A 27399-nucleotide genomic window follows, 5' to 3' on the forward strand; every position below is an offset into this window, starting at 1 on the left:
ACAGGCAAAATGTTATAAAATGTATACAAAATGTATAAACAAGTAAATTCTTTCTAAAAAATAGCTGATCTACAAGCTCACAACGCTTCGCATCGCGACACCTTGTAAGCTTGTAGATTAGCTATTTTAACTACTTTATTTACTACTACTTATTTATGGAGTTTTTATGCCTTTATTGATAGAGAAGTGAAGTTAAGACATAAAACGAGGAGAGAGAGATGGGGAGTGACATGCAGCAAAGGCCGTCGGAATTGGGACTCGAACCCGCGACGCGCTGTCAGGCTACATTGGAGCCTAAGTGCCCGGACCACTAGGCCAGCGGTCCGGGCCTATTTTAACTACTTTTGTGTAGAACTGTCATACCAACAAAGTATAGAATAGGGCATTAATTTAAGAAGAAAAAAAACATAAAAAGATGATATATGGAGATACAAGGTTTCCGCCTGACTGCAACGATATACAGTATATCGTCGCCGTCGGGTGGGAACATCGTATGTCCGAAACTGTTACTTCAAAAATAGCTAAAGCAGCAGATCTACTAGCCTGGTAAACCCTCCCTCCGGAAATCTCATTTCTATTTGATTCCAGGAGTGAGTCTGGCCTGATCGCCCATTCTGCAATATTGGCTGCGGGCTGGAGTTGGGCGGGAGTAATACAGTTGACTGACAACCCCTTCAGCCAATGATAATTTTTCCCCTTCAGCCAATCAGCAGTTCACCAGTCTAATGTGACGCAACGGGACTTTTGAGACGTTCATGCCCAAAATGGGTTGCCTTATTCGGATACATGGGTGTCACTGCCCACCCCTACCGGTTCTCTAAATTTTTATTTTTAAATAGGCTTTGTCATAATTAATTGACCACATATATGAAGTTAAACAAGTAAATTCTATCCAAACGATATCTTATAAGTAAATTCCGTGCCTCAAAATAGAAGTTAGAGAGCTTTTTGAAGTAAAAAAAATAGCGGAGAATATAGTGGACAAGAAAAAGATGGCTGCCGTTCGTGTTTTGGGCTCACTCGAACTCGCCACCTGATTGGCCAACTGTTGCTGTCAATCACAGAACGATGTGCGACGACGCTGATAGGCTCGGTTAGCTGGTAATTTCACTAGAAACCCCCACAATGGGCTATCAGGCCAGACTCACTCCTGGAATCAAATAGAAATGAGATTTCCGGAGGGAGGGTTTACCAGGCTACAGATCTACAAGCTCAAGTTTCGAGCTTGTATATCTGCTACTTCTGATGCTTTCGTGTGACGCTGTAGTATGATCAAGTAGGGCGTTAATTTACGAAAATAAACACAAAATGTTAAAATACGGAGATAAGAGGTTTCTGACCGTCAGCGACAATATAGTATTTAAGTAGCGGTAAAAAACGTACTTGGCCCTGGCTTGATCTCGATGGCCGAACGGCTCCAGATGTCTTTCTCCACCTGAGACATTCTCTCCCGTGTCATCTGGTAGGAGTCGTCTGTGGCACACACTGTGATCTTGTCCTGAATGCTGCCCTGGCCCTCCAGGTGCTCCCTGCCCTCCCTGTCGGTTGAAGAGAACACAAGGAACAATCTATGAGTCTCACTTGCGCATCATGTGGCATCTTTTTAGGGCATTTGATTCTCAAAGTGGGGTCCGGGGACCCCCAGGGGTCCTTGAGGGAGTTCCAGGGGGTCCCCAGCTAAATTATGGATAGTTAGGAACCAAATGGACACTGTAACTCTGAGAGTGTACAAATGGAACCAAATGGACAGGTTAGGGTCCATTTGGTTCCATTTGCACACTCTCTCAGAGTTAAATCAACATTGATTTTACAATATAAATTGGGGTCCCAGAGATTAAATGGGCGTCCGTAGCCTCTAATGCATGTCAAACAGGGGGTCCTTGAAATTGGTTGAGAATCACTGCTAGAGCAGTAAAAATCTTCTCTTATGGGGATCCCTGGCATATCTTTTCAAATGGGGGTCTGCGGGCTAATAAGTGTCAATTTGGGGGTCCATTACATGATAAAGTTTGAGAACCACTGTTTTAGGGTATAGAATTTGCCTCTATACTGGCAAAAGTACTGATATAGTAAATAACTTTTTGTATACCGTAGTTGTTTGTAGTTGCTTGTATAGCAATAATAATGTTTGTTGACTGTTACAAAATCCAACGGCACATCTGGACCTGTCTCAGAGCACCCAGTGTGTTTCACCACTCGGGGATCATGAACTTTTACTTGACGATTAACTGTCAAACTAATAATTACGATTAAGGATTTGATTGTGTTTTTGGCATTTAACATTGGCACATACAAATACAAAATTCTGTTTGGCTTATTGCAATGACTGACACTTTCAAAAGAATAGTGTAAATAGTCTATCTACAAGCTCACAACGCTTCGCATTGTGGAACGTTGTAAGCTTGTAGAGCGGCTATTTACGATAAATTTTTTGAAGATATTTGAAAATGTATGAAAAATACTCAACATGGAAGCGATTATGATAATTATGCATGATTGTGACAGGTCTACTTGGCCCACCGTTTGGGAAACTCAGTATTAGCCACTTGTAAAACATACGTCTTAGATCAGTGGTTCTCAAAGGTTTTCATTTCAAGGACTCCCAAAATCATATTTATTTTGCCGCGGAACACCATCCGAAAATATTTTATGCCAGGGTTATCTGCACAGTTTTGAGTGTGTGGCTGCTGTTTTTTCAGTTTTACAATGCCAGGGATCTATCAAAAATATTCCACACAAAAAAAAGGAAAAGCATGATTATTTGAAAATAGCTGATGCACCTTTGTATATGGATGATGTTGATGCTAAATTAACTATGATTTCATCAAAAAATGTTGATGCTATATTAACACATTTTGCTGGGGACCCCCTGGAACCCCCTCGAGGACCCCTGGGGGTGGTTGGGGGGTTCCAGGGGGTCCCCAGAAACATGTGTTAATAAAGCAAAATGTGTTAATACAGCATCACAATAATTTTAACCACTTCATCCATGTTTTATACGTTGGTTATTCAAAAAGTGGCTCGCACTTTTTGAATGTACATCTGCAATTAAACAAAAATAAATCTTGAGAAAGTTTTGAATGTTTTTAAGCAAATCTTCTCTTCTGGGTGTCCCTGGCACAAAACATTTTCAGACGGAGGTCCGTGGCCAAATAAATATCAATTTGGGGGTCCTTGACAGGAAGGAGTTTGAGAAGCACTGGTCTAGAAGAGTCTGTCATAATTCCATTTGTCAGGGCTCCATCTAAATGACTTGTGTCTATATGGACGTTCCAGTCGTATAAATGCTGGAGTATAGAATGTGAAGCATGAGATCTGCGTTACATAAGTGAGTAATTGTGAGGACTAAAAGACTCCTCTGAGTAGCAGGCCAAATAAAGCAGCACTAATGTAACCCCGCAGCAAACCCTTTGACCCCGCATCATTCACCACAAATACTACCTCACTGTTCTCAGTTATTTTCTGCCCGCACCTCTGAGGTCAGGTGCAGCGTGGCTGGCGAGTCAGCCGCCGCGTATTAGAAGTTGTGAAATGCCTAAGTCACAACCAGCGGTGGAAGAAGTACTCAGTGTTTTTTTTTATTTGACTTAAGACCTGAGGCAGATAGTTCAGATCAGATCAGTAGTTCTCAAACGTTTTCATAATTCTAAATGATTCAACATTTTTCAAGCAAATTTTTTTTCACAAATGTTCAAAAATAGCAGATGTACAAGCTTGCAGCGCGGCACAAAGTGACGTGCTGTGAGCTTGTATATCTGCTATTTTTTTTTAATAGCCAACGCTAAATTCTAAAATTACACAGATGCTTTCCCGGTTTTAATTTAAGTGAAAGAAGCAATACCGCAAGATAAAGATACTCTGTTACAAGTAAAAGCTCTGTATTTAAACCTGTATTTTACTTTACTAAACGTACAACAGTATTGGCTTCAAAATACTTAAGTACTTTTTACTTCCAAAATGTGTCAATGGTTAATGCATGTTTTGTATTAATAATTTAAATCTGTAAATTAACAAGTAACTAAAGCTGTCAAATAATTGTAGCAATTACAAGGACAATATTTGAGTAAATGTACAGTACTTGAGTAAATGTACTTTCCACCACTGGTCAGAACACTAACAAACGCAAACGCAAAAGAGTTAACGGGCCAGGATGTAAATAAAAATAGCAGGGTAATATACTTTCTGTTGTTGCTTCAGGTCACATGGGACATGAGGGGGGGGGGATTCGGGCAGCTTGAATTGGCAATTGTGAGTATATCGAAGAGAGAGGCCACTGTCTAGGAGGCCCTGCGGTCTGAATCTGACACCCCAAAGTTGCCGTGAATTCCATCTGCGGGCTGACTGTGAAAACAGTGAGGCACACTACTGCTCACCCTGAGACATATTGGTGAATGGCGTCGAAGCTGGCCTGAGGTTTGTCTTTGCTGTCGCTGGACAAGTAGAAGGAGAAGACCCGGAGTGCGTCCGGAGCCTCAGGGGACGGCGCTGGGATCTTAACGTACTGTCAGGGGGAAGAAAGCAAAGAGCATGACATCGTTAGATACATTTGGGGAATTGCAATGCGTCTTTCTTTTTCTTTTTAACTGAAGCCTCAGTTATACTTAGTTGCATGCTGATATCGTGCTCAGTAAATAGCAGATCTATAAGCTCACAACTCGTCACATTCGTGAGTACAGGGTTAAGTGGTTAATCAGGCTAATTGATTTAGTCGATTATGGAAAATTGATTAGATATTTTTCGTGTTGATTTGTTGATATACAAGGGGGAAAAAAGGAAAAAACCTGCTTCTCTTAACCTATATGAGCAGGATTATGTGGGGTATTGGTTCTAAATATCGGTTTTGATATATTTTCAGTTAATTGCCCAGCCACTAATGTGATTGTGTTGTGTAGCTATGTTGGCCTGAAGTTGTAGGAGCACGTTCAAACGGGTTTGGCTCAAAATGATAAAGCTGTGCTTTAATGTTACAGTGATGATACTGCAGTATCTGCTGTACAGTCAGTGTTCCTCTGCTGATTCCAGCTGATTCCAGCTGAACGATACGTCCGTCTTCTAGAATTAATCTCGTTTGTTGAGTTACACTCTGTGCTCGAATAAACATCCTGGGAGAAACAACGATGTACACAGCACGTCCGGGAACAGAATTCTGTTTTCTTTTCCCCTGAGATAGCTCAACAAACAACACGCAAGTCCAGTCTTGATTTGTTCAACTCTGGTAGCGTAATTATGTCCATACACAACACTCAAATGTTCCATTTGAACCGAGACATGACTGTCACCACTCACTGTATTGTTCTTATTAGTGAACAAATGCACTTCATCCAAAAGTTGGAATCTGGCATTTGCACACCAAAATCATCATTGTTAATTTAACTCCCCAAGAGTGTTTTGGGCTGCTTTTTACTCGCTTATGACTTACACAATTAATTTGCCGCTCCAGGTAATTATTAATCAGCTACAGTATTCAGTGTACCACCCTCTGACATAGATACTGTTCATCTATCTGTCAGTGTTGTCTCTGTGTTATTGCTCTATGAGTGATGAATTACAAAGTGAGCACATTTTATCAGATATACCAGATATAGCCTGATCTCACTGAAGCTAAAGGAAAACAAAATAAATAAATAACACTGGATAAAGTGAACTGGCTCCTCCTTTTATTGAAACCGAAGAAAGCAAGCTTGACTGATTGTCCTCTCTACTTTCCTAACTAAAAAAAAAAGTGACCTAAATAGACGCCACGTTAAGCCAATCACAGAGGCCACATGGGACCTCCCAGGTCAGAGATGATGACCTGCAGACAGCCATGGGTGGAGCCAGCCTGATAGGCCCACCACCATAGCCATATGCACACCAATGCTTATACTAGGCACACAGCCTCTGTTGTGTACTGTCGGCGCTTCCATGGCGACAAACAAGCTGGAGGGGTGCCGTCTGTCTGTGTCGCAAACCCTGTTACATAAAATGACCTGAAAACCTAGTTCCACTAGAATGCCATTTCAACGTAGAAAGTCATTAACCAACAGGTAAAGCACGTCCTTTAAAACATATTGGTAAACGGACCCTGCAGCTGTGTTGCAGCCCTGAAAATTTTTGAACAGTTTGACCGTTTGGTACCTTTTGTTGATACCATGTTCTAGATTCAGGGCAGTGCTAATGATTATCACCAATCCCTTTAAAACAAGGATGCTGTCACACACTGACGAGTAGCATTGCATATCGCTCTACTATATTTTCAGTGCTTTGTTTGCAAATGGAGAGAATCTGCTTCTTTTATCATTATGTTGCCACAGAAAACAGGGTATAAGATTAAGCCAAAAAGGACAAAGCCCTCTACACCAAGTTATCTTTTTTACTGCATGTGTTCCAAGACAAGCAAATGCCGTTCAATCGGAATTGAAACTGCTTCTTCAGTTTGCAGCGCTAAGTGATGGATTACTGGCTGTTTGGCAACGAGCAGAGCGCCCCTGGCAGATGTGGCCGGGCAGGACTCTAGCTGTCACAAATGCCCAGTCATGCAGGAAAGAAATAATTCTTCTTTTTTTTTGCAGCGTGGAGCCAATGAACAACTCCTCGTTCCACACCCCTCCTCCCCTTACTGAACCCAAGAGAGCTTGCCATTCACCCTACCCCCCATCAGCCCACCCATCTCAACACAAATGTGTAAGGCAATCCACAAGGCCGTGCACACTTGAGACATTAAACTGACTGTATATATTTTGACCTATTTATGTCCAGCCGGTCACATGACGTGGCAAAGGCAGAGTCGCATACATGTCTGCTTGCCCTTTCCGCTAATTAACCACGATCAACCAAAAAAGCATCAAGTGAACAGGACCAACAGACGAGCCATGTCCTCAAGACCCTTTACTTCAAGACACTGTCGTAAGTGGTGGCTGCCTTGACCAGAATTAGAAGCAACAAGTCGGCAAAAAAGAGGTTGCGGAAGTAGGTCATAGGCACAGCATGCAACATTGCAACAGACAACAATACATTTTTTTCCCCTTGTATTTTAAATGAGAATACTGCTAAACAAATGCTGGCTTGGCCCGCCGGCAACACTGCAATCCAAGGATTTACAGTCTTGAGCGTCGCAATTGTGGTACCCCCCAAAAGGCCAACGTAAACATACCCCCCCTGCCTCCCATATTGCCATGACACCCCCTCCCTTTTCACTGTGTGCCTGCAGTGGGGAACACCCTCCCCCCACCCCCACTCCAGTCAAGCGTTAGATTTGCCTGTCACCCCCATCCATGCCACTCTGCACACTTCACATTCTAATTCTAATCAATGTCACTCAGGTCAGACCGTTCAGGGTTTGGCCCCGTTTTAGGCACAGCCGGCTTCTCCATCTTCATAACCATATGTCACTTAACCCATTAATTCCCAGCTCTCTGCTCTTAACGGAGAGAGCCTGTCTCCCCTCAAAACGGTAAACACAGCTGCTTTTTTAAAAAGAGGCAAGAGCAGTACGAAAAGATCTTGGAAACACAGGGGTACTCTTATACTAAAAAGCCTCGTTTGAGCAGGAGAAATGTCCATTCAACGGTTAAAAGCGCTATTTGAAGGTTTAGTTTGGACTTCAGTTCTCGCAATGCAACGGGGTTCTGCATTTCCATGTGACAAGTCATTAGTGCAATGTGCAATCATTGCAGGAAGTTACCATGACTTGTCATGTCAGTGACTTAATCCACAGTGAGCCATATGATCATCTCTCCCCGACCTGATGAAATCTACTCCTGGCTTTTTCAGTTGTGCTGTGACCACTGTCTGAACCCCCACCCCTCCTAACCCTGCCCACGCTGGCAGGTTTAGTCATCTAGAAGCTACTATCAGTCAGAGAGGCGGTGTTAATTTCCATAGAGCCGCTGACTCACATAGAGGTTCCAGTCTGGGTCGGCTCTCCCCAGGGCCCAGGGGGTGCCCGGGCTTTGCCCCAGGCACTGTGTTTGCAGAGCCTTTTTTCATCTCCCAATTTGGCTCCAACAGGTCACATGCAGGGGACTAAGGTCAAACATCTCCAAAGCCAAACCACAGCTGGAGCTCTGGACCCGACTTCAACCAACACAAACTACTATCAGTCAAACAGTGTTACGTCACACACAAACTGATGGTTTCCTATCTCTCCAGTATGGATTATGTAAACAACGGGGTATATGCCACAAAATAAAAACATACAAACAAGATAGGATGCATGGTGTTCTTTTCCAAAAGAAGCATTATGTAAATGTAAAGTGACATTACTGAGAGTGTGACAGTAAAATATTATATGCTTAAAAGCAGCAAACACTTTTATTTGCAGTGTTTGTAATGTTCGGAGTAAACATCATGACACTGATATTATAGTTACAGACCAATGCTCTGATTCAAGTTCACCTTTCACTTCTTCTTCAGATATGATTAAATATTTCAAAAATAAAACTAGTCATGTACAGTATGTGTGTTACTGAGAGTATAATGAGTTCTGTGTAGCCTGGTTTATGCTAGCATAAATTAAGCATAAGTAATCCTTAGCAAAGGATCAACTAATAAGAATAGTGAATATATGAATAGTGATGAAAGAATAAATTGGCCACCAGTTTATGAATATGGTCAATGAATTGTCTTAAACATTTAAGCACTATATAATAGTGAAATAGCCGATTTACAAGCCCACCTTGCATCCCGATGTGACGTGTTGTGAGCTTGTAGATCTGTTATTTTAGCTATTTCTGAAGAAAAAAAAATTAGCCTATAATGACATGGATGGGATGACATGGATGCCAGGTTCAAAGTGGTCAAGAATGAGATACAGCAAAAAGGGTGCAGGAATAACAGTACTGTCAGTACAGTACAGTAGCATCATACGAGTCAAACTAATCAAGATTTGAGATTGAATTTACATCCCATGCACAGCTATACAAGGGTGAAATGATTGGGTTTTGGGACCTTGAAATTGCAGCAACAAGACAAAATAGCAAATAGCAGTAAACAATAATAGCAATAACAGTAAATAAAAATAACAAAGATACATTACAATAATTAATTGCACACTGTAAAGTGCTGTCGTCAGCAGCACCATGGCAGCAGTGCCCCCCACAGAGCGCCATGGCAGATACAATAACCACCTCTGTGGCCCGAGCCCAGCCACATCTGCTGCCCTCAGCCCCGTGTGTGTTTGGAGATGTCAAATACTTTCAGGCTGTTGTAAGGTGTGAACTGGACTGGAACGGAAAAACTTGGCAGCGGGGAGCTCCCACCGTGGGACGTGGACAAAGGGCACTTTCGGTGATGTCCATGGAAAACTTGAACTCCGCGTTCAACTTCCAACCCCCACGAAAGTGCTGAATCTACTCATCTTTGATTGATTGATTGAAACAGCACTTTCTTACAGTACGACTCCTGTTTGGTGTGAGATTTGGGGGAAAATGTTTTCACTAAAAAGAGATAGATCTCTTTTAGTAGATCTACTTTTCTCTTTTCTTCTGCAGCAGGTTGGCAAAACACATTTGCCAGGAAAGATGAGAGGCTGGCCTTTCTATCTCTCACCCTTTTTTGTCTTTTTTTCGCTCTGCAAACGTGAGTGAGGAGGCAGAGTTCCCGGCTCTGGTATTTGGCGTGGCAGCTCTGCGATGGGAGCAGGCGCCTGGATATGTGATTTACTCTGAAGGCTGTGTCTGTACTGACACTGCACTGTGAAATTCTGACTGTTAATTTAACCCTGTGTGTGTAAAGAATTACCACAAACTGATCCATTTTACATTCTCAGAGTTAAATCATTCCTCAGGCTTTTACAGTGCAGCTACCATTGTCTTCTCATCTCAGCCCAGCACAGCACTGGCTGTGATGTCCATCTTTTGTTTCTAGTGTCTTTCCCCCCGCAGAGCTGAGCGCAGCAGGTCCATCGGCCCGCCTGGATTATTCATGAACAGTGTGGCAGTGGCAGCGTGTTGATTGGGTGGGGGTGGGGTGGGGGGGTGTTAATGCCTCCCTCAAGCCTGTGCATGAGGGAGGGATAGCCCCTTCACAATCCTCTCCCTGGAATGTGCTAAACATTGCTAAGCGACTCAGCAATGAAGGGAGAAGGGGGGGGGGGGGGCAGTGTATGTATCTATCCACCAAAACATGCTGTTATGTTATTGCATCTGACCTCCCAAACATGTTGTTATATTATGTTATTAGTCGCCACGGCAAGCACAGAGGGACGTGACGCTGTAATTTCTCTAATGGACTCCACACACTGAGCCATTATTCTGTCAATAAAAAGCACACAAGTGTCAATCGAAAGGAAGGCAACGTTTCAGTGACAGGGGCAGATGAACGTGATGTCGACAACCAGTGCCTCAGGGAGACACACGGCTACATTAATTATGGCTATTTATTATCCCCACCACTGTTTACAATGTGATCTATGATTCCACAGTGACTCATTTGTTGTGAACACATATGTGAGATCGCCTCTTTGGCTCTAAATCATGCTTTTAGTGAGGGTGGATGTGATAAAGTCTATCCAACCCATTGATGGGGGTTGGGACTGGGGAAGCAGAGGTTGGGGGTTGGGTATTTTTTGACGGGAGCAGTGTGGGGATGTGGGGATGGGCAATTGTCGAGCATCCCCCAAGGTATTGCCTCTCATGCCAAGCAAGATCAGTCTTCTCCAAGGAGCCGGGGCTAATCTGTCAACCTCCACAAACACTCTCCAGCCTCCCCCATCTCCCCTCCTAGGGGTGACTCCCTCTCTGCTGAACATGGAGACACCCACTTGCTGGTCATGTTTTAAATGTCCCCCATGTTAAAACAAGTTAAACAACAGATGATAGCAGACTCAAGCAGAGCAGTATGAACCAGTGCTTTCTCTTACCATCTCAACATATTCAAAGCCCTTTCAAAATCAATGGATGTGGGGAAACCCTTAGATCCTGCAAGACTAAAACAAAACACCCTTCTGTTCTCATTTGCATAGCATTGGTAACAGTATATTGAGAGAAGGAACATGTGAGGATTGTAAACTGAGACATGACATTCTAAAACACTATCTTTTCTTTTTTTTACTTTATTACTATTGTTTGTACTACATTTTCCAAAAATTTTCATGGATGTCTTTGCATGGAGATTGCTTCAGCAGACAAAAATGAGCTGAGATAACGACACTTTTTCTCTGTAATTCCAAGTCGTTTGCAATGCAGTGATCCTGATCCACTTGGGAACATTGGGCTATACTTCCATTACTGGCCCTGGCCGTCTGTAATCCTTTAACAATTCACATATTGTGTATCGGAAAACATATCCAAAGCTGATGAACTTACAGGCAAACTCAAGAGGAACCAGACCAAATCCAAAACATGCACCAGGAAGTGACGTGTACGTCCAAGGCACACCGAGGAAGGAGATAAGCCCTGCTCAATAACAAACTCTGAATGCTCACATGGTCAAACACATAACACACACAATCGCTATTCTTTGTTCACGATTAATTGTGATCCCAATCATCAGTGCATTTCAATCTTTGATTTGAGATGATAGATTGAGAATCGTATTTGTACTGTAGGCAATCAATAATGTCTATACATCCATCTATCTATCTATCTGACCACATGTCCATATACTCCTGTTTATTTTGCAGTGCCAATGTTGCTTGTATCCTGTTGTGCTGAGTTTTTAATACCGGAAAGAATCAATGTTGCAGGAAGACTTCTTCGGAGCCACCGCCAGCAGATCATATTTGCATTCTTCTTTTAAGGTCACAGACACCTTCCATTGAATGACACATAATCTAGTATCACAGGTTGTTTACTAACCCTCCTTAACATCACCTCAATGTTTTAAGGTCTCAACTTCCTGGTTGGCAGACAGAATTTAGCCTGAATAGTTGTGCAGGTTTCTTATTGTAGTGGAATCCCTCTCCCTGGGACAGGTAGGGAGTCTGTGTCTTGCTCAAGTGCACTTCAACAGGGATGACCATTATACTGGCAGTCCCAAGAATAAAACCTCTATGAACGCCTTCATAACCACATTAGACATTATTTTCATTCTGATCAGCTACAACACTTTGCTTTGTCTACACACTTTGTCTACACTTCCTGTAAGTGTAAAATTGGCTTTAAGTGCCCTGGTCGTCACAATAATATCCATGGCAAGTCCTTGTTTGAAACTACAGTATGCCATAATGACAGAGGAGCTGACTTCAGAGTACTTTTGCCCCGGCTTCAGGATCTCATGAGGTCTGTTCCTAAAATAAGGCAATCTAAAAAATCCTGCAGCCAAACTGCCCTTCCGTGAAAACAGTGGGCCTCAGATGGGCAGGGCACACCGGGACTTTTGCCTCGCTTGACACATCTGGATGAATAGAGTGGCGTGTGCCCTTTCAGACACACGTGGGACAACTCCCCCCACGCACACTGGAAGATGACTGCTCTCTGACCGCATTCCTTTTATTGTTATTCTAATAAGCTTCCAGAAGAAGAAGGAAAAAAATCCCACCCTGGTGGGTGTGCATGTGCAAAAACACACACACACACACACACACACACACACACACACACACACACACACACACACACACACACACACACACACACACACACACACACACACACACACACACACACACACACACACACACACACACACACACACACACACACACACACACACACACACACAAGCTTATTTTCAGTGGGAGGCAAAGCGCTGTGATGATGGGGGTTAGACCAAAAGCAGCCATGTGTAAGATAGAGGTCCTGATGTCTCCCAAGGATTCAGCCAAGGCACGGGGTGAAATGGCACAATAATCAGGGGGGCAGACAGGAGGAGGGGGAGGGCACGGGAAGCCGAGCCTTCACAGTCCTCATGAGAATAATCTCTAAAAGGGCTGCTACATTCCCCCGCCTCTGAAGCACCACTGCCTTAACCCAGCAGCTGTGCATATAAATATAGACAAGGACACAGACAGAGAAACATCCTTTCATTGGCTTGGAACGTTGCAATTCACTATTGATGAATGGAAGAAGAAGTGACTCCATTGTCAAATCATTAACACAGCAGTGATATTAATCAAAAGCATCGTCTCTTAAGACAGCCACAATAACAAAGTGCAGGTTGCTCGTTATTATATGATTATTTAAAGGTGAAATAGTCAATAACTCAAAGAAATATCTCGACAGATTTTTTACAATAAAATACGAAAATACAGTATTTACATGGCATAACCAATCTCTCTTTACAGGATAATATGCCCTAAAACTGGGCAATATATTCACGTGACAATATATTTTTTTTTAAATAAGAAACAAATAATGTAAATTGTTACCTGGTTATTTTAATGCTTATAAATGTTTCCTGTTGCTTGGTTCTGCGTATAAGAAGTACTATGAAATTAATGTATTACTAAATGGATATAGAACATGCCAGCAAGGACTACAGTATGTGTTGCCAGCCCTTAAGGAAAATAAGCAGCAGCATGTGAAATTCCTGGCCATGGGAACTCTAAACCTGCACCGAATATATTTCTCAGTCCCTGGTGATGATTTCAAAGTAATGCAGACCTGTTTTTTTTTTCAACTGGCAGCTTTTATGAATAGTGAAAATGATTTATCTTTCCTTCTCTTATTTCTTTACAGTTGCATCACCCTATCTCACTCTCAACTTGTACCGCCGGGATTATGTCTTCTCTTTTCCTGCGCAGTCTAACTAATTAATTATCACTTTTCTCCAATGTCCTTTTGAATCCAATATTCTGGTTAAATTAGTAAGTGTGTGTGTGTGTGTGTCCGTGCGTGCGTGCGTGCGTGCGTGCGTAAGTATGTATGTGTATGTGTGAAAGGGGGGTATTATACACAGTATCTAAGATGTTCTAATTGGCATTTATTTCCTGACTGTCAGTCATGTGCAAGTCAAAATTAAGTTCAAATGTTCATGTGACCTGCCTAGGGACCCTGGATCGGTTGTCCTATTCACTGATTCAAGATATTCTTGCAGTGTAAACATGCAGACTTTGAATTCAGCTTTTGCCTGCCTCATGAGGGATTGTACGCATGCTACAACTGAGTAAACCTTTGTTGTTGTTTTTTAGTTTGTGTGACTTTTTTTTACACTTTCCTTCCTTCAACACTGGTTCCAGAGGGAGGCCGGGGGCATTGCCTATAGTTTTTGATTAGAAACTCACAATTTACAGGAGTAGCGTGAATTGCAAGGTCTGAGACAAAAAAATAAACCCAGCTCAAAAACCTCAGTATGCCATTTCTCGATTGGAGCACTGACAACGTTGAGTCCTGGAGCAGTGCCAAGAGAGCAGTTTGAGGGACGCCTTTGGCTTCATGGCTCCGGAGGTGCCTCCACACAGGAAAAGTGACGGGATATAAAAAAAACTGGATCAGAAGACCCGAGTGTGGCTTCTTGATGGCCTTTATTGTCAGCTCTATAACCGCCACTTGTCCATGAGCAGGCCGCTCGGCACTGCATTTGACCTCATACTGTGACCCCTCCCCCCTCCAAGTTCGTTTTTTAACAAATAAGCACCTTAGAATTGCATGAGAATAAAATGCTGGGGAATGCCTCCACTTTTTTTTGTCCAAGTATAGTACAAGGGCCCTCCAAATTGGACACAAGTATAGACTTGATGTCCGTTATGTTAGTTGCTCTCCATACTTCCACGTTCACCAGCATCCTCCCCCAACCAACGGCTAAGTCTGCTTTCCCCCACCAACGGCTGCAACTATCTCATTAAAGCCCAGCCGTCCAGCCCAGGGACCATTGTCACACACAGGGGGTGGATGGGTGTGTTTGTGTGTGAGGGAGGGGCATGCTTGAATTCCACATAGCAATTTGAATATGTAATGTGCCAGCCAAGATATAATCACCAAATCCTATTCAATGATTAAAGCATACTTAAATTGTACAGACATAATGCTGTTTAGCTGAATGTCCGCAATCGTTCATAAGCATAATATGCATCGCCCATTTTGCATTAGGTCCGACTGTTTGGAACATATTTGGTTCCTGTAGGCTCATCAGCGTCAAGATATGTGGGGAAAAGGAACCCATAATTTCCTGTGTTTCAGATCTTTCATGACTGTACTGAGACAACAAGCACGGGGACATGGGAGATCCCTGTGGCTCGCCACCTCACTTACCACCACACCTCCCCCTCTCTGAACAAAGCCTGCCCAGTTGCAAGCCTGACCCAGTAACCTGGCCAGTGGCCTGGGGGTATAATGTACCCTGACTACCAGGGCTTCCAGGGCCCATGTTAGCACACAGGCCCAGCACTTTTGTACAGCGCAAAGTCACTTTCGTCGGTGCAATCGGCTCTTGCAGGGATTAGAGCAGCTCCTTTTAGACAGGGCCGATTGTGTGGCAAATGTGCGATAGCCTAGCAGGGCTTGAGCTGGGGAGGGTGTAGTAGTGGCTGGGCTAATCTGGCTGGACACAGGCATCTTTCTTCACTGGCAATTCACAGGAATGTCCTCTCCATTTTACTGCCAAGTGTTTTTGTAGATTATGTCCCCCTCCTTATGTTCACAATCAAGGATATTTGATGCTAAGCATTCGGGTTGAGCAAACCATGTACTACAGCCTCCCTACCCCACTGCTCCCCAGGAAAAACCTGCACTACTCATGGTCGAGGGTACTGAGAAAATAATCACACATGCATTTACAATAACCAAATTCCCTGTGCGGATTGTTGAGGCTTTTCACTTATATAGCATATAACTATATAACATGAGAAGAACTCCACAATATCACAACATTTGCAGTCTCACAAGGCTTAACATCAGATATACGCAGCTGCCTATCAGATGCCTTAGGAATCAAATGAAAAATGTAGAGGGACAGTCATGTCTGCACACACAAAATCAGAACTAATTAAAGCATTCAATTTCTGAAGCCTTAGGAAGAGCATGCAAAACACATTCATCTTACCCCCTGGCTCCCCTTGAAGCAAATTGCTGGCTGATTTGGTAGTGATCCCTGCGGAGAGAGAGAGAAATTGGTTAACATTTAACATTAATGGATTTGGATTTGTAATATGGTAGAAGAGTGTTTGTCAATCAGATAGGCAGTTAATATGTTGTAGACAGTTTTTAATTGATAATACGTTAGATCAAATAAGAGCCCTAGACTGTAAGGTAAACACAACAGGGTTTATTCTGACAACACCAGCTCAGTGTAAATACCCCTTGTAAAAGTGAAACATCACATTACCTGATATTTTCAATCAGGCATTGCCCTAATGGCTCATTTTGTTCAGGCACCATTGTTCAGTGGAATCTGATCTAATCAATCTAGTAGAAAACCTTGCCGTCAGTTCAAGGTGTGTGTGTGTGTGTGTGTGTGTGTGTGTGTGTGTGTGTGTGTGTGTGTGTGTGTGTGTGTGTGTGTGTGTGTGTGTGGGGGGTTTACAAAGCCAAACCCCCTCCTCCATTTTTCTGTTTATTTCCCGTTGAAACGGGTAAAGGTTGCAACAGATCCCAAAGGGCAGCCTAAGCTAATTCTAGGACCAATTATATCTGTGTAAACAAGCACTTTCTATAAGCCCTGTACAGTGGCTGGTTGAAACCTGTGTTCCCTCCTTTGTAAAGCTGAAACTGAAAATACCAAATTCCTTATATAACAGTGGCAACATAATGTGCCTGGTTTGAGATTGTGATCGAAAAGGGACGTCTTTCTTTCATCTGAAGACCGAAATATCTTTCATCTGTTGACAAAGCCGAAATATCGTTTTAAAAATGTATTGTCTACTTTTGAGGTCAGAGAGTGGTTGAGAGATAAGGCCTATTATCTGCAAGTGACAGTGGTGATGGACCCAAGGCATTTCCTCCTAAGCATTTGAATTTGGATCCATTTGTACATTTTTAAAAGCCATGTTTGTGACGAAAACCTATCGATGAAACAGAAACACTCATGCTGATAACTTCTTATTTGGTAGCCCTTGACAATTGTACCCCAGGGTTTGCCTAGTGAGGAGGATGAATAATTCAGTGGGGTAACCTATCCTGTGTTTTGGCCTGAAGGAAGTTGTCCAGCACTCTGATTGGAGCAAAACAGCACAGAAGTTTTACCCTGCCTGACGGACCAATGAGCTTTGGAACTGGGCGGGCTAAAGGGCAAAAACAATGCACAAGAGCCCAGCAACAACTTGATGTCAGGGTTGCCAAGTCCACTTATTATAAGCTACTTTTTGTGTAGTAAAGTTGCTTGTAAAAATTGGTGGTTGCGTTTTTTTGGGCTTGTTTGGGCAGGTGTACTTGCTTATTTAGGCTTGCTTCCAATTTTTTGTATTATTATTTAAACCAGTGGTTCTCAAATATTTTCATGAAAATGCTTTGAGCCAGGGAGCATTTGTGTTGTTAGAATGTTTCAAAAACATCCCAAATATTACACATTTTATTGCAAGAGTTTTTTTAATAGCTGATGCATGGTTTAAAGTGCTCATGTGGCCTATAGTCACTTCTCTTGGGCTTGTTTCCATAGACCTGGTTTCTTATTTCTCTCACAAAACCTGGCAACACTGACAAGAGCCCAGCAACAACTTGCTGTAGTGTGCCCCACACCACCCAATAAGCAACCAGAGTTCTGTTGGGCTGTAGACTGTAAACTACCGAACCCATGTCCACAGCTCCCATTCAGGGTTGCCATGTCTGCTTATTATAAGCTACTTTAGGCTTGTTTTTCTGTGAAGGTGCTTGTAAATATTGGTAGTTGTGGGTTGCGTTTTTGTTGTTGCTTGTTTCTAAAGTGTAGTTGCTTATTTTGGGGTTGTTTAAACCAGTGGTTCACAAACATTTTCAAGTCAAGGACTCCAAATGAATAGCCAATATGTATTTTCCTGCAGACCCCATACAAGATTTGCAGATCTACAAGCTCACAACGGAATTTTTAAATAGGTTTAAAGGGCTCGTGTAGCATAGTTTCTTCTTTTGAGCTTGTTTTCCTAGACCTGGTTGCTTATTTCTCTCTCAAAACCTGGCAACACTGGTCCACAGCTCCCATTCTCTGTGGTACAGCTGCTGACATTTAAAGCAACTAAACTGTAGGGGGATATTTATAGGCTTTAGTGACTGTCAGAGAAGACTCACAAAAGTAGGATTTAACAACAACTGTGGGAGTATTGTTGCTGACACGCAAAATAGTTCAGAAAAAAATAAACAGAGTTTGTCTACATAGAATATCCAAAGTGATTCCATAGCCACTGTAGTAGACATTCATTACCTGACGGGTGAGCCTATAATGACTGACAATATTTTTCGCCGATAGCTTATAATAAACTACTGTAGGCAAACTAGGCATCAGATCACGAGTGACTGTTTCAGGCTTTATTAATGTCGAGAGTAAAATCATAAACACTTCTTATACGAACTTGAATAGCCTACGTTTTATTTTTTATATATATAAATGGGCTATTTAAGCATTAATTCGAATACTCTACATCTGTTTAAGATCAAAATAAGATTTTATCAAGGCTACTTTAACAAATTCCGTTCATTCATCACAGACTATGATAATAAATCAAGCTCCGCCTGACGTCCCGTCCTGTGTATAACTGTCTCAGACAACATGAATATATTAGCCTACATATAACAAGACCACCACGTTATTCTGGATGACACTTTAGTTCAAACGGTGCTGAGTATTTCAACTGATCGGAACTTTTCAAGGTGTAGAAGTGTCCCGTTTTCCAATTTTTTTTCTGTGCCAGGGACCCCCGCGTATCAGATTTGTGTTGTTAAAACATTTTCAAAATATTTTTGAAAATAGCAGATCTACAAGCTCACAACGCGTCGCGTTGTGAGCTTTTTTTCGTGAGCTATTTTTCAAAATACATATCTATTTTTTTTTTTTTACAGTTCTCACAATTTTAGATTATGATCTAAACAAAAACAAGTCTTCAAACGAAACGCAGTCACATTCTGTTGCCTTTACCTTGAGGTTCTGATAGGCTTCCAGCGTGCGGATCGCAGTGTCAGTGAGCTTCACGTGGTAGAGGGTCTTATTCGGGCTGTTTTTGTTGATTTTCCCAACACAGCTGAGTCCATAGCGATGCTCCTGCCTCAGCGCTGCCATCTCTACTACTGAAGGGAGTTGTTGGCGACATTCTCCGTGAAACGTCACGAGGACCTGTGGGCGGAGTTTACTGGTGCCGTACGTGCGTGTTGCACACGCACACATCGTTGTTCTGACACGTCACACGCACGCATGTATGCGCGCATACATGCACACGCACACACATTTTAATAGATGACTTATAATAATAGATGAACTTTCATTTCTCTTTACTGTATATAGCTATGTGCACTACAGGTCTATATGAATGTATGTACTGTATGTATGTGTCTTGTTCAAAATCAGGTTGTATTATGAGTTGCTGGCTTAATATACACTGGAATGTTTATGTTTTTCTTTTTGATTTAATTGATGTGTCTGATAATCCCATGTGGGATTGGTCAGGAAATTGTCCGGACATAAAATATTCATCCATTCAAATATTCATTCATTCATTCAAATATTAATTAATTAATTAATTAATTAATTAATCCACACTCACACACGAACGCACGCACGCACGCACGCACGCACACACACACACACACACACACACACACACACACACACACACACACACACACACACACACACACACACACACACACACACACACACACACACACACACATACACACACACACACACACACACACACACACACACACACACACACACACACACACACGCATGCTAGCCACAAAGTTTAGCATTTTATCATGGCCTTTTTTATTAGTAACTAATCTTGTGTCATAGGTCAGTGGTTCTCAAACCTTTTAATTTCAAGGACCCCCATGACTCTGAGAGTGTACAAATTCCATTTGTACACTCTCAGAGTTACAGACATTTAATGGGTCCATTTGGAACCCCCCCAAGGAAGCCTGAGGGTCCCTGGGCTGGACCCCACATTGAGAACCACTGTCATAGAGCGACTCATTTGTAGAAGCAGAATATGTGTTAACTAGACATGTGTTGTTCATTCAAAAGTTTACAGACCTAATAGATAAACATGATAGCCTTGAGACAATATATATATTTAATGAAACGTCTGTTATTTTACATGAATATTGAATGTGTCCTATTAAATGTCCGGTCACGCACGCACGCACGCACGCACGCACACACGCACGCACGCACGCACGCACGCACACACACACACACGCACACACATTTTGCCATTTGTCATCCAATGATGGTGGGAAAACATTCTCATTCACGAGTAAGAAATATGTATAATAGCAAATTTGAAACAAATTTCAGGATTAGAACTATTTAAACAGATGAAGTGGATGAGTCAATGATGCAAAATATCAAATGTGGGTTAATTAAGTCTTAATCCCCTCACAGACAAGATGCTTTGGCTTTGGATTAAAGAGCTGTCTGTCTCAATAATGGAGAGTTTTAACATATGGCAATATGATGACTTTCATCTAACTATGGTAAACAGTACAAGCATTTTCACAGAGATTTGGTCAGTAATCATAATTCAGTATTAAGTATTGTTGATAAAAGAAAACGTATGGTAAAATAAATAACAGGTTGTTGTTGTTAGCATTTAAATAACATTAAAGTGAATTGAAAACTCAAACAAAATCATTAAGTATGAAAATATTTGGTTTAATAAACAATTACTCAATCTGTGTACAATTAATCTACTATCAAGCTTGGCTTTGCATGAGGATGAATGTCAAGAGCTTAAAAAAACAAGTGCCTAAATCATTTTCAGGTCTGCAATTCTTCATTTGATGCTGAACATTGTAGTCTTTGAAGACAACAAAGTATGTCCCAGCAATTCTTTTTATTGCTTCAGGCCATTATTCATATTTAATTGAGATAATACATCATCCATTTTTAATGTTTAACTTTATTCTGCTCATGCCCAGGTGAAAACTTGTGTTATATCTCTTATTTTCCATCCTATTATGAAGTTGTCCCCATTTACAGTGACATAATGTCTCTCTTTTCGGCGTGTTCTTTGTATATTCTTCACATTTACTTCGTTTTTTACGCTTGGCCAAATGAAGATTCATTGATCTGCCATTGATTTGAAACATGAAGACTGGTGTCTTTACAATGTCTTGCAATGCCTTAATAATGTATGCAGGAATGATAACACAACCCCCCCACCCACCAACACTATTCAAACCATTGTGCAACTTATTTGTCCTTGGAAGTATAGTTATATCCTCATTTATGTCCTCCTGGTGATGTAATCAAAAACACAGTAGTTCACCCAAAAAAATATATTCTCTGAAAAAATCTCCATGAATTAAGGCTTCGTGGGGTGTGTAATTGATAGAAAATAAGTTTTTTTTGGGGAAAACTACTCCTCATCTCCTGGTGATGTAATCAACTACTCCTCATCTCCTGGTGATGTAATCAACTACTCCTCATCTCCTGGTGATGTAATCAAACTACTCCTCATCTCCTGGTGATGTAATCAGAAACACAGTAGTTCACCCCAAAAAATATATTCTCTGAAAAAATCTCCATGAATTAAGGCTTCGTGGGGTGTATAATTGATAGAAAATACGATTTTTTTGGGGCAAACTACTCCTTTAAACAGAGATATAGACTGTGCACTCAGGTAGCAGTGGTAAAGTCCTTGCCCACCACCACAGAGGTTGGGGGTTTAAATCCACCGCGGTGCATCCGGCTTGGTTGAGCGTCTATACGAACACAATTGGCACATGTTCAGGGTAAGGAAGCTGGGCGGGGAGGGCGATGATAGACAGGAAACAAGGAGAGAGAGACTGGGAGTGACACCCAGGTCGTCGGGATCGGGATTCGAACCCGCGACACGCCGTCAGGCTGCATTAGAGTCTATACATATTATGTGGTATGCGCCTGGACCGCTAGGCCAACTGGCGCCCTGCACATACTGCTATGGACTGCGGTTGCATCTGTCAGCAGGGAGTGTTGGGCTGGAGGAGTAGGACGTCCTCCCGTTGGGGGCTCCTCACTGGCAGATGAGTCAGAAGGATACAACAGCAGTGACAACTGACAACACATAAATGTGTGTGGGGTGGAATGAATTGGCATAATGACTACATTTGGGAGAAAAAGGCATACACACGGACACACACACACAGACGGACAGGGGTGAAAACATAGTCGCCGGCCTGCCGCAGGCAATAACAGAGAGTGATTTAATGATAGCAAAAAGAAAGCATGGTCTTAAGCTGCACTGAGGGACACTGTGGGACTGGAGACCTTATTGGTTTTTAATTATTACATTGTTTTAATACTTTCTAAATGTGTAGTTGGCTATTAAAGAAATGCTCAACTATTGTTGAGGTCCTAGTTTCATCTACTGCAGAGAGTTTACAAAGTCTTTCATTGAAAACTGAATTAGAACTTTTTAAAATGCCTCACATCCTCCTAATGACAAGGCCCAAATATGCAGTATAATCTCAAATCCCAGTCGACTGTACTGATTGTGTCACATTCAAATGTACTTCTCCTTTAAGTTTATTTTTCTATCTTTTTTGTAAAGTGACTTTGAGTATTAGGAAATCACTATATAAATCTGTAATATTGGACGTTTAAGACAAAATAGGCAGTGATTTGTATTTTGTAAAACTAAACTGTGATATTGACTATGATAGGGAGGGAGAAATGTTTCTAAAAGCTCCATGTCTATCTGCAAGTCAAATACACTACTACAAACTGGAAGGACAAATAATCTGCATATAATAACACACATGCAAGCACATGCATGCATGTTTGTGTGTGCACACGCACGCACCAAAATACCATGAACAATTAATATGATTTTAGTAGTTTATAAACAAAGAGATGAGTTTGCAGATACTTACACAAACAAGTATGTTTTACAACATTTCTAAAGGTGTTTATGAGGGTCCTTCTTTGTTATTTGTTCTAAATCTTTCAAATGAAATATTCACAGCTAACAGTGAGAAACCACAAACAGACTGAGGCCTGCCTGCTCACCACTCCCAACCAACCAATATGTCGCAAGCCTTGACAAACCTGTTTGTTGGAATATATTATCTAATTGTTCAATTAGACCATGCTGCGTAAATCATACCATGCATAATAATATACAATCTTCAACATCTGTTGTTGTTACTTTTAACATGCAAAGGGATTATGTGAATGAAAGTGCATTGCTTTTGCTTAGTATATTAAAATCCTCTTACACAGTAAAAGCCTCAGTGTTAATTTATGCATTTGTATGCATTTGTAACTCAGAGAATGTACATAAGTGACACGTCGTGCTGCAACCCATGTGAGCTAATAGATTGACTATCGGCCTATACTTGAAATAGGGCTTAAGTAATTCATTCATAATATATTTTTGTAAGTTTGGGTCCCAAGAGTCCTTCCTAGAAATGTAGTGGAGTCAAAAGTACAATATTTCTATTTGAAATGTAGCGAAGTGAAAGCCGTAAGCTTACCAAAAAAGAAAGAAAGAACACACAAAAAAACACTTTACTTAAGTATTAGTACTCAAGAAAAGTAAATGTAACTGGGTAATCTGGTGGACGACAACTCAGGGGTCAACAGGTCACCACTGTTGTTCTATGAGACTTGTGGACTCACTGACGCACTCACAGAGTGACATGGTCAAACTACAAACAAAAATCACACAACAGCGTATACATTAAGCAATAGAGAGTAGAGACTGCAGCTCCTGAGATCTTATTGGTAAACTGCATTATGGGTCAGTGCGATGAACTCATTAAGAAGCTTACAGACTGCAGATTTGGTTTTGCTCTTCTAATCCTGCAGATTAACACCCCACAAGCCTGCTGACTGAGAGTGCTTCGTCGCGGTGTACAATTTCTTTACATTGGTCATTTTCTCGTCGCTCCCATTCCTTTCCCGGAATGGAGGCTAAGTAGGATGCTTGCCGAGGAGCAGAGAGGAGGTCAAAGTGCAGCAACTCTGCACTCTCCGAGGCTAGACCAAGCTTCAAACTAATTGTAGATGAAGCTAGTATTTAGGGATACATTTGGAAGGTGGATTTAATCAAACACCACGTGGACTGGATGCTCTTTTTTATTTTATTAATATCATATGGTGTCTTTTATGGATGAAGATACTTTTGGGTTTTTAATTAAACAGCAGGGGTAAAGATTTTATTTACAACCAACGTTCATAAGAGATAGTTTGGAGAAGAAGGATCATCCCTCTCGGAGGCTCCCCCGGATGATGCCTCTCGCTCCCGATGGTGAAATGGAGACAGACGCATGTTGTGAAGAAACTAACGAGCCCGTTGGGGAGTCTACTGAGGCTGAGGTGAGGGCCATTTCTGGGCCTGCCGACAAAGACGACGGAACAGAGAAAGAGCAGACTTGTGAGTCCGTACAGGAGCACGAGGAGGCATACAGGAACAAGGAGGACGAACCTGAGAGACAATGTGGAGGGAGTGAATGCACTGGGACAAAGAGCTCCCTTGGCCTTCCTCGCGAGGATGGGAAGACGCTTGAGAAGAGAAACAGTTGGAAGACAGTCCGATTTGTTGACCCATCTATAGCAGAGGCTGTGGATGAGGAAAGGGACAGCTCCGCGGAGAATCTGTTCCCAGAGTATGAGACAGAAGAGTGGACTTCCTCTACATTTGAGGAGCTGTTCGTGACAGAAAACTGGGAGGACATCACAGGTAAGCCTGTGATACACAAATATGCTATACATCATTTATGCATGTTGTACCTGGAGTCAGGATACTGTATACACATTTTGGTACGTGCCCATGTCTATTTGCTTAGCAACGGAATTTACATTGGGCACATTTTGGGTACATTGGGGACATTTAAAAAAAAAATATATATATATACGTAAAAGTCCAAACAATTTAAAACATCTTTCAAAATGTGCAATTTTCAGAAACGTTCGTAAATTTTCCAAAACAGGAAAAGTAGCAGATTAACAGGCTCACAATGTGTTGCGACGCGTAAGCTTGTAGATTGGCTATTTTCGCTATTTGCCATACAACAAAGTATATAGGGCTTAAGTGGTTAATTCGCTATTTGACATTAGAACCAAGACAGTAGCAGTCACTTTCAGTGGTCGTCTCAGATCTGCAAGAAAACAACAACAACAACCAACAAACAAACAAACGACTTGTTAACAGATTGACATTGTTTCCACAACATGACCTTCCTTTCCTGCTCCTCATCCAGATGAGCGGCTGTTAAGGAAGAAGGTGCTGAAGCCTGGCCTTCCAGATGCCTTGCACCCCGCCTGGGGTCAGGAGGTCACTGTAAAAATGCAAGGCGTCGTGGAGGACCGCACTGTGGTGGAGAGAGACTGCAAGCTGGTCTTTGTCATAGGAGATGGAGACGTAAATCAGGTGAGGGCTTTTAACCTCTCAACCTTCTCAACAGCTGAGCAGGTTCCTCCAGCTCACCTGTGTCTGGCTAAATAAACCAATTAAGTGAGTACTGTCGCAGTCGGGCGGAAACCTCGTATGTCCAAAACTGTTACTTTTTCATTGTCATTTTAAAACAAGACCAGGAGACCTGGTTCTGCCAGACCCAGAATGAGCTTTACTTAATTACATACTTGTGACATAATAATGATGTCATGAATAGTTCGTGACGAAAGGGGACAGATTTTTTTTTGTCTGGGGCCGGAGGACAAAGTGACCATGCCCATGTATGGACGAAACAGGTACAAAGCCTCATGTAAGCCCCGACCCCTTGGGTCTGGCAAACATTAAAAAAAAATTCGAAAGTAGCCGATCTGCAAGCCTATAATGACATGACCAAAATAGGGATGCCAGGTTGAAAGTGGTCAGGTTTGTCTGTGTGTTTTATAAATATTTTACCAATGGCACGAGAGCGTGTGCCTAAAAACAACCACATTGGATCCATTTTCTTTCAAATCTTGAAAAGATACGGTTTTGGACATACGGTACAAGGTTTCCGGGCCAACAGCAACGATATAAGAATGACATGTTTATAATTAAAGGTGAGCAAAATTATGTGTATAGATCACACTATACCAACAGCAAAATGTACAGGGCAAGTTCGGATTCAACGTGCAGAGAATGAGACCGCTGTTCAATAACTGTGTGCAAATACAACAATGTCCACTGAGTAGTGAGTGATGCCATGCTGTTCAAAACCTGCAGGCCCTGGAGGAGTGTGCCATATCTATGCAGAGGGACGAGATTGCATTACTGCTGGCAGATTCACAGTTTGCCTATGGACATCTTGGAAGGTAGGGATGCTTACCACTTGCCTTCGCAAAACACTGTGGCATGGAACCATCCATCCAGCAACAGCTGCTTTGGCATAATATCCACCAGTTTGTAAATCTGAGGACTGTTAATGATGTTACAAGCCTGGGGAGGATGCTTATCCAACTCAAACTGGGAAAGCATCTATGTAACCACTTAAACCATTATTTTATACTTTGGCTATTGAAAAATAGCAGATATACAAGCTAATAGCGCGGCACCGAGTGCAGCGCTATGAGCTTGTAGATCTGCTATTTTGTGCAAATCTTTGAATATATATATATATATATATATATATATATATATATATATATATATATATATATATATATATATATATATATTTTTTTTTTTAAAGGAAACATTTTTAACTCAAATCTTTGCTTCTGGGGAGGTCCCTGGAACAAAATATTTTTGGGTGGGGGTCGGCGGCCAAATACATATAATTTTGGGGGTCTTTGACATGAAAAAGTTTGAGAACCACTGATATTATAGCAACATAAGTTTTTATAAAAAACTGTTAGGAATTAGAAGCCATTTGTAGAATCGGCCTCAGGTCTTAATGGATTAAACTAGAATTCCAGATTTGCTCATTTATCACCCTGATTTCAAAAAGTATCTCTCATCTATCATCACTCTGTAAGAGGCCCAGGGCTTTTGTACCTGTTGCTGTGGGGGCAGCCTGGTTATCTTCAGTAGCAGGGTTAATGAACCATAAACAGGAGCAGATGGCCTCCCCCCAAACGCCATTCAGAGGTGGCCAGGGGCCAACACCTCCCAGCCCAGTGCTCATATTACAGCCAATGGCTTAGGTTTATAACGCCGGTGCCATTAAAAGAGGCAGTGTAAACGGAAAGGAGTCTGGTTTGTTGCTACCCAAAAAATGTGTTCTAGTGTTTTCTATTTTGTGCTTACCTGGAGATAACATGAACACATTGTGAGGATGAGATTTCAGTTTCCCACTGTATAAAAAGGATTGGTCATCTAGTTTTTAGGGGTTGCCATGTCATATCGTTGCTGTCAGGCAGAAACCTCTCATCTCCATATTTTAACGTTTTGTGTTTTTTCGTAAATTAATGCCCTATGTGATCATACTACAGCGTCACACAAAAGTATAAAAAATAGCAGATCTGCAAGATCGAAACTCGGCGTGAAGCGATGCGTTTTGC

At 41.9% G+C, this 27399-nt stretch overlaps 2 protein-coding genes across 2 annotated transcripts in view; one reads left to right on the forward strand and one right to left on the reverse strand.

Moving 5' to 3' along the window:
* Positions 1-19047, reverse strand: part of LOC308092715 (RNA polymerase II elongation factor ELL) — a 32289-nt gene extending 13242 nt beyond the window's left edge. The window contains exons 1-4 of the mRNA XM_080438811.1: positions 18901-19047; positions 15901-15948; positions 4374-4501; positions 1384-1538 (exon numbers count right to left, since the gene is read on the reverse strand). Coding sequence (XP_080294937.1) covers positions 1384-1538; positions 4374-4501; positions 15901-15948; positions 18901-19041 — 472 coding nt within the window. The 5' untranslated portion in view covers positions 19042-19047. The remainder of the gene's footprint in view (positions 1-1383; positions 1539-4373; positions 4502-15900; positions 15949-18900) is intronic.
* Positions 19048-24198: 5151 nt separating this feature from the next.
* fkbp16 (FKBP prolyl isomerase 16) overlaps positions 24199-27399 on the forward strand; it is a gene marked incomplete at both ends in the record, with an annotated part of 34409 nt that continues 31208 nt past the window's right edge. The window contains 3 exons of the mRNA XM_080438043.1: positions 24199-24649; positions 25170-25339; positions 26123-26211. Coding sequence (XP_080294169.1) covers positions 24199-24649; positions 25170-25339; positions 26123-26211 — 710 coding nt within the window. The remainder of the gene's footprint in view (positions 24650-25169; positions 25340-26122; positions 26212-27399) is intronic.

Source organism: Gymnoscopelus braueri (assembly GCF_963280865.1).
Source record: "Gymnoscopelus braueri genome assembly, chromosome: 9".
Taxonomy (NCBI): Eukaryota; Metazoa; Chordata; class Actinopteri; order Myctophiformes; family Myctophidae; genus Gymnoscopelus; species Gymnoscopelus braueri.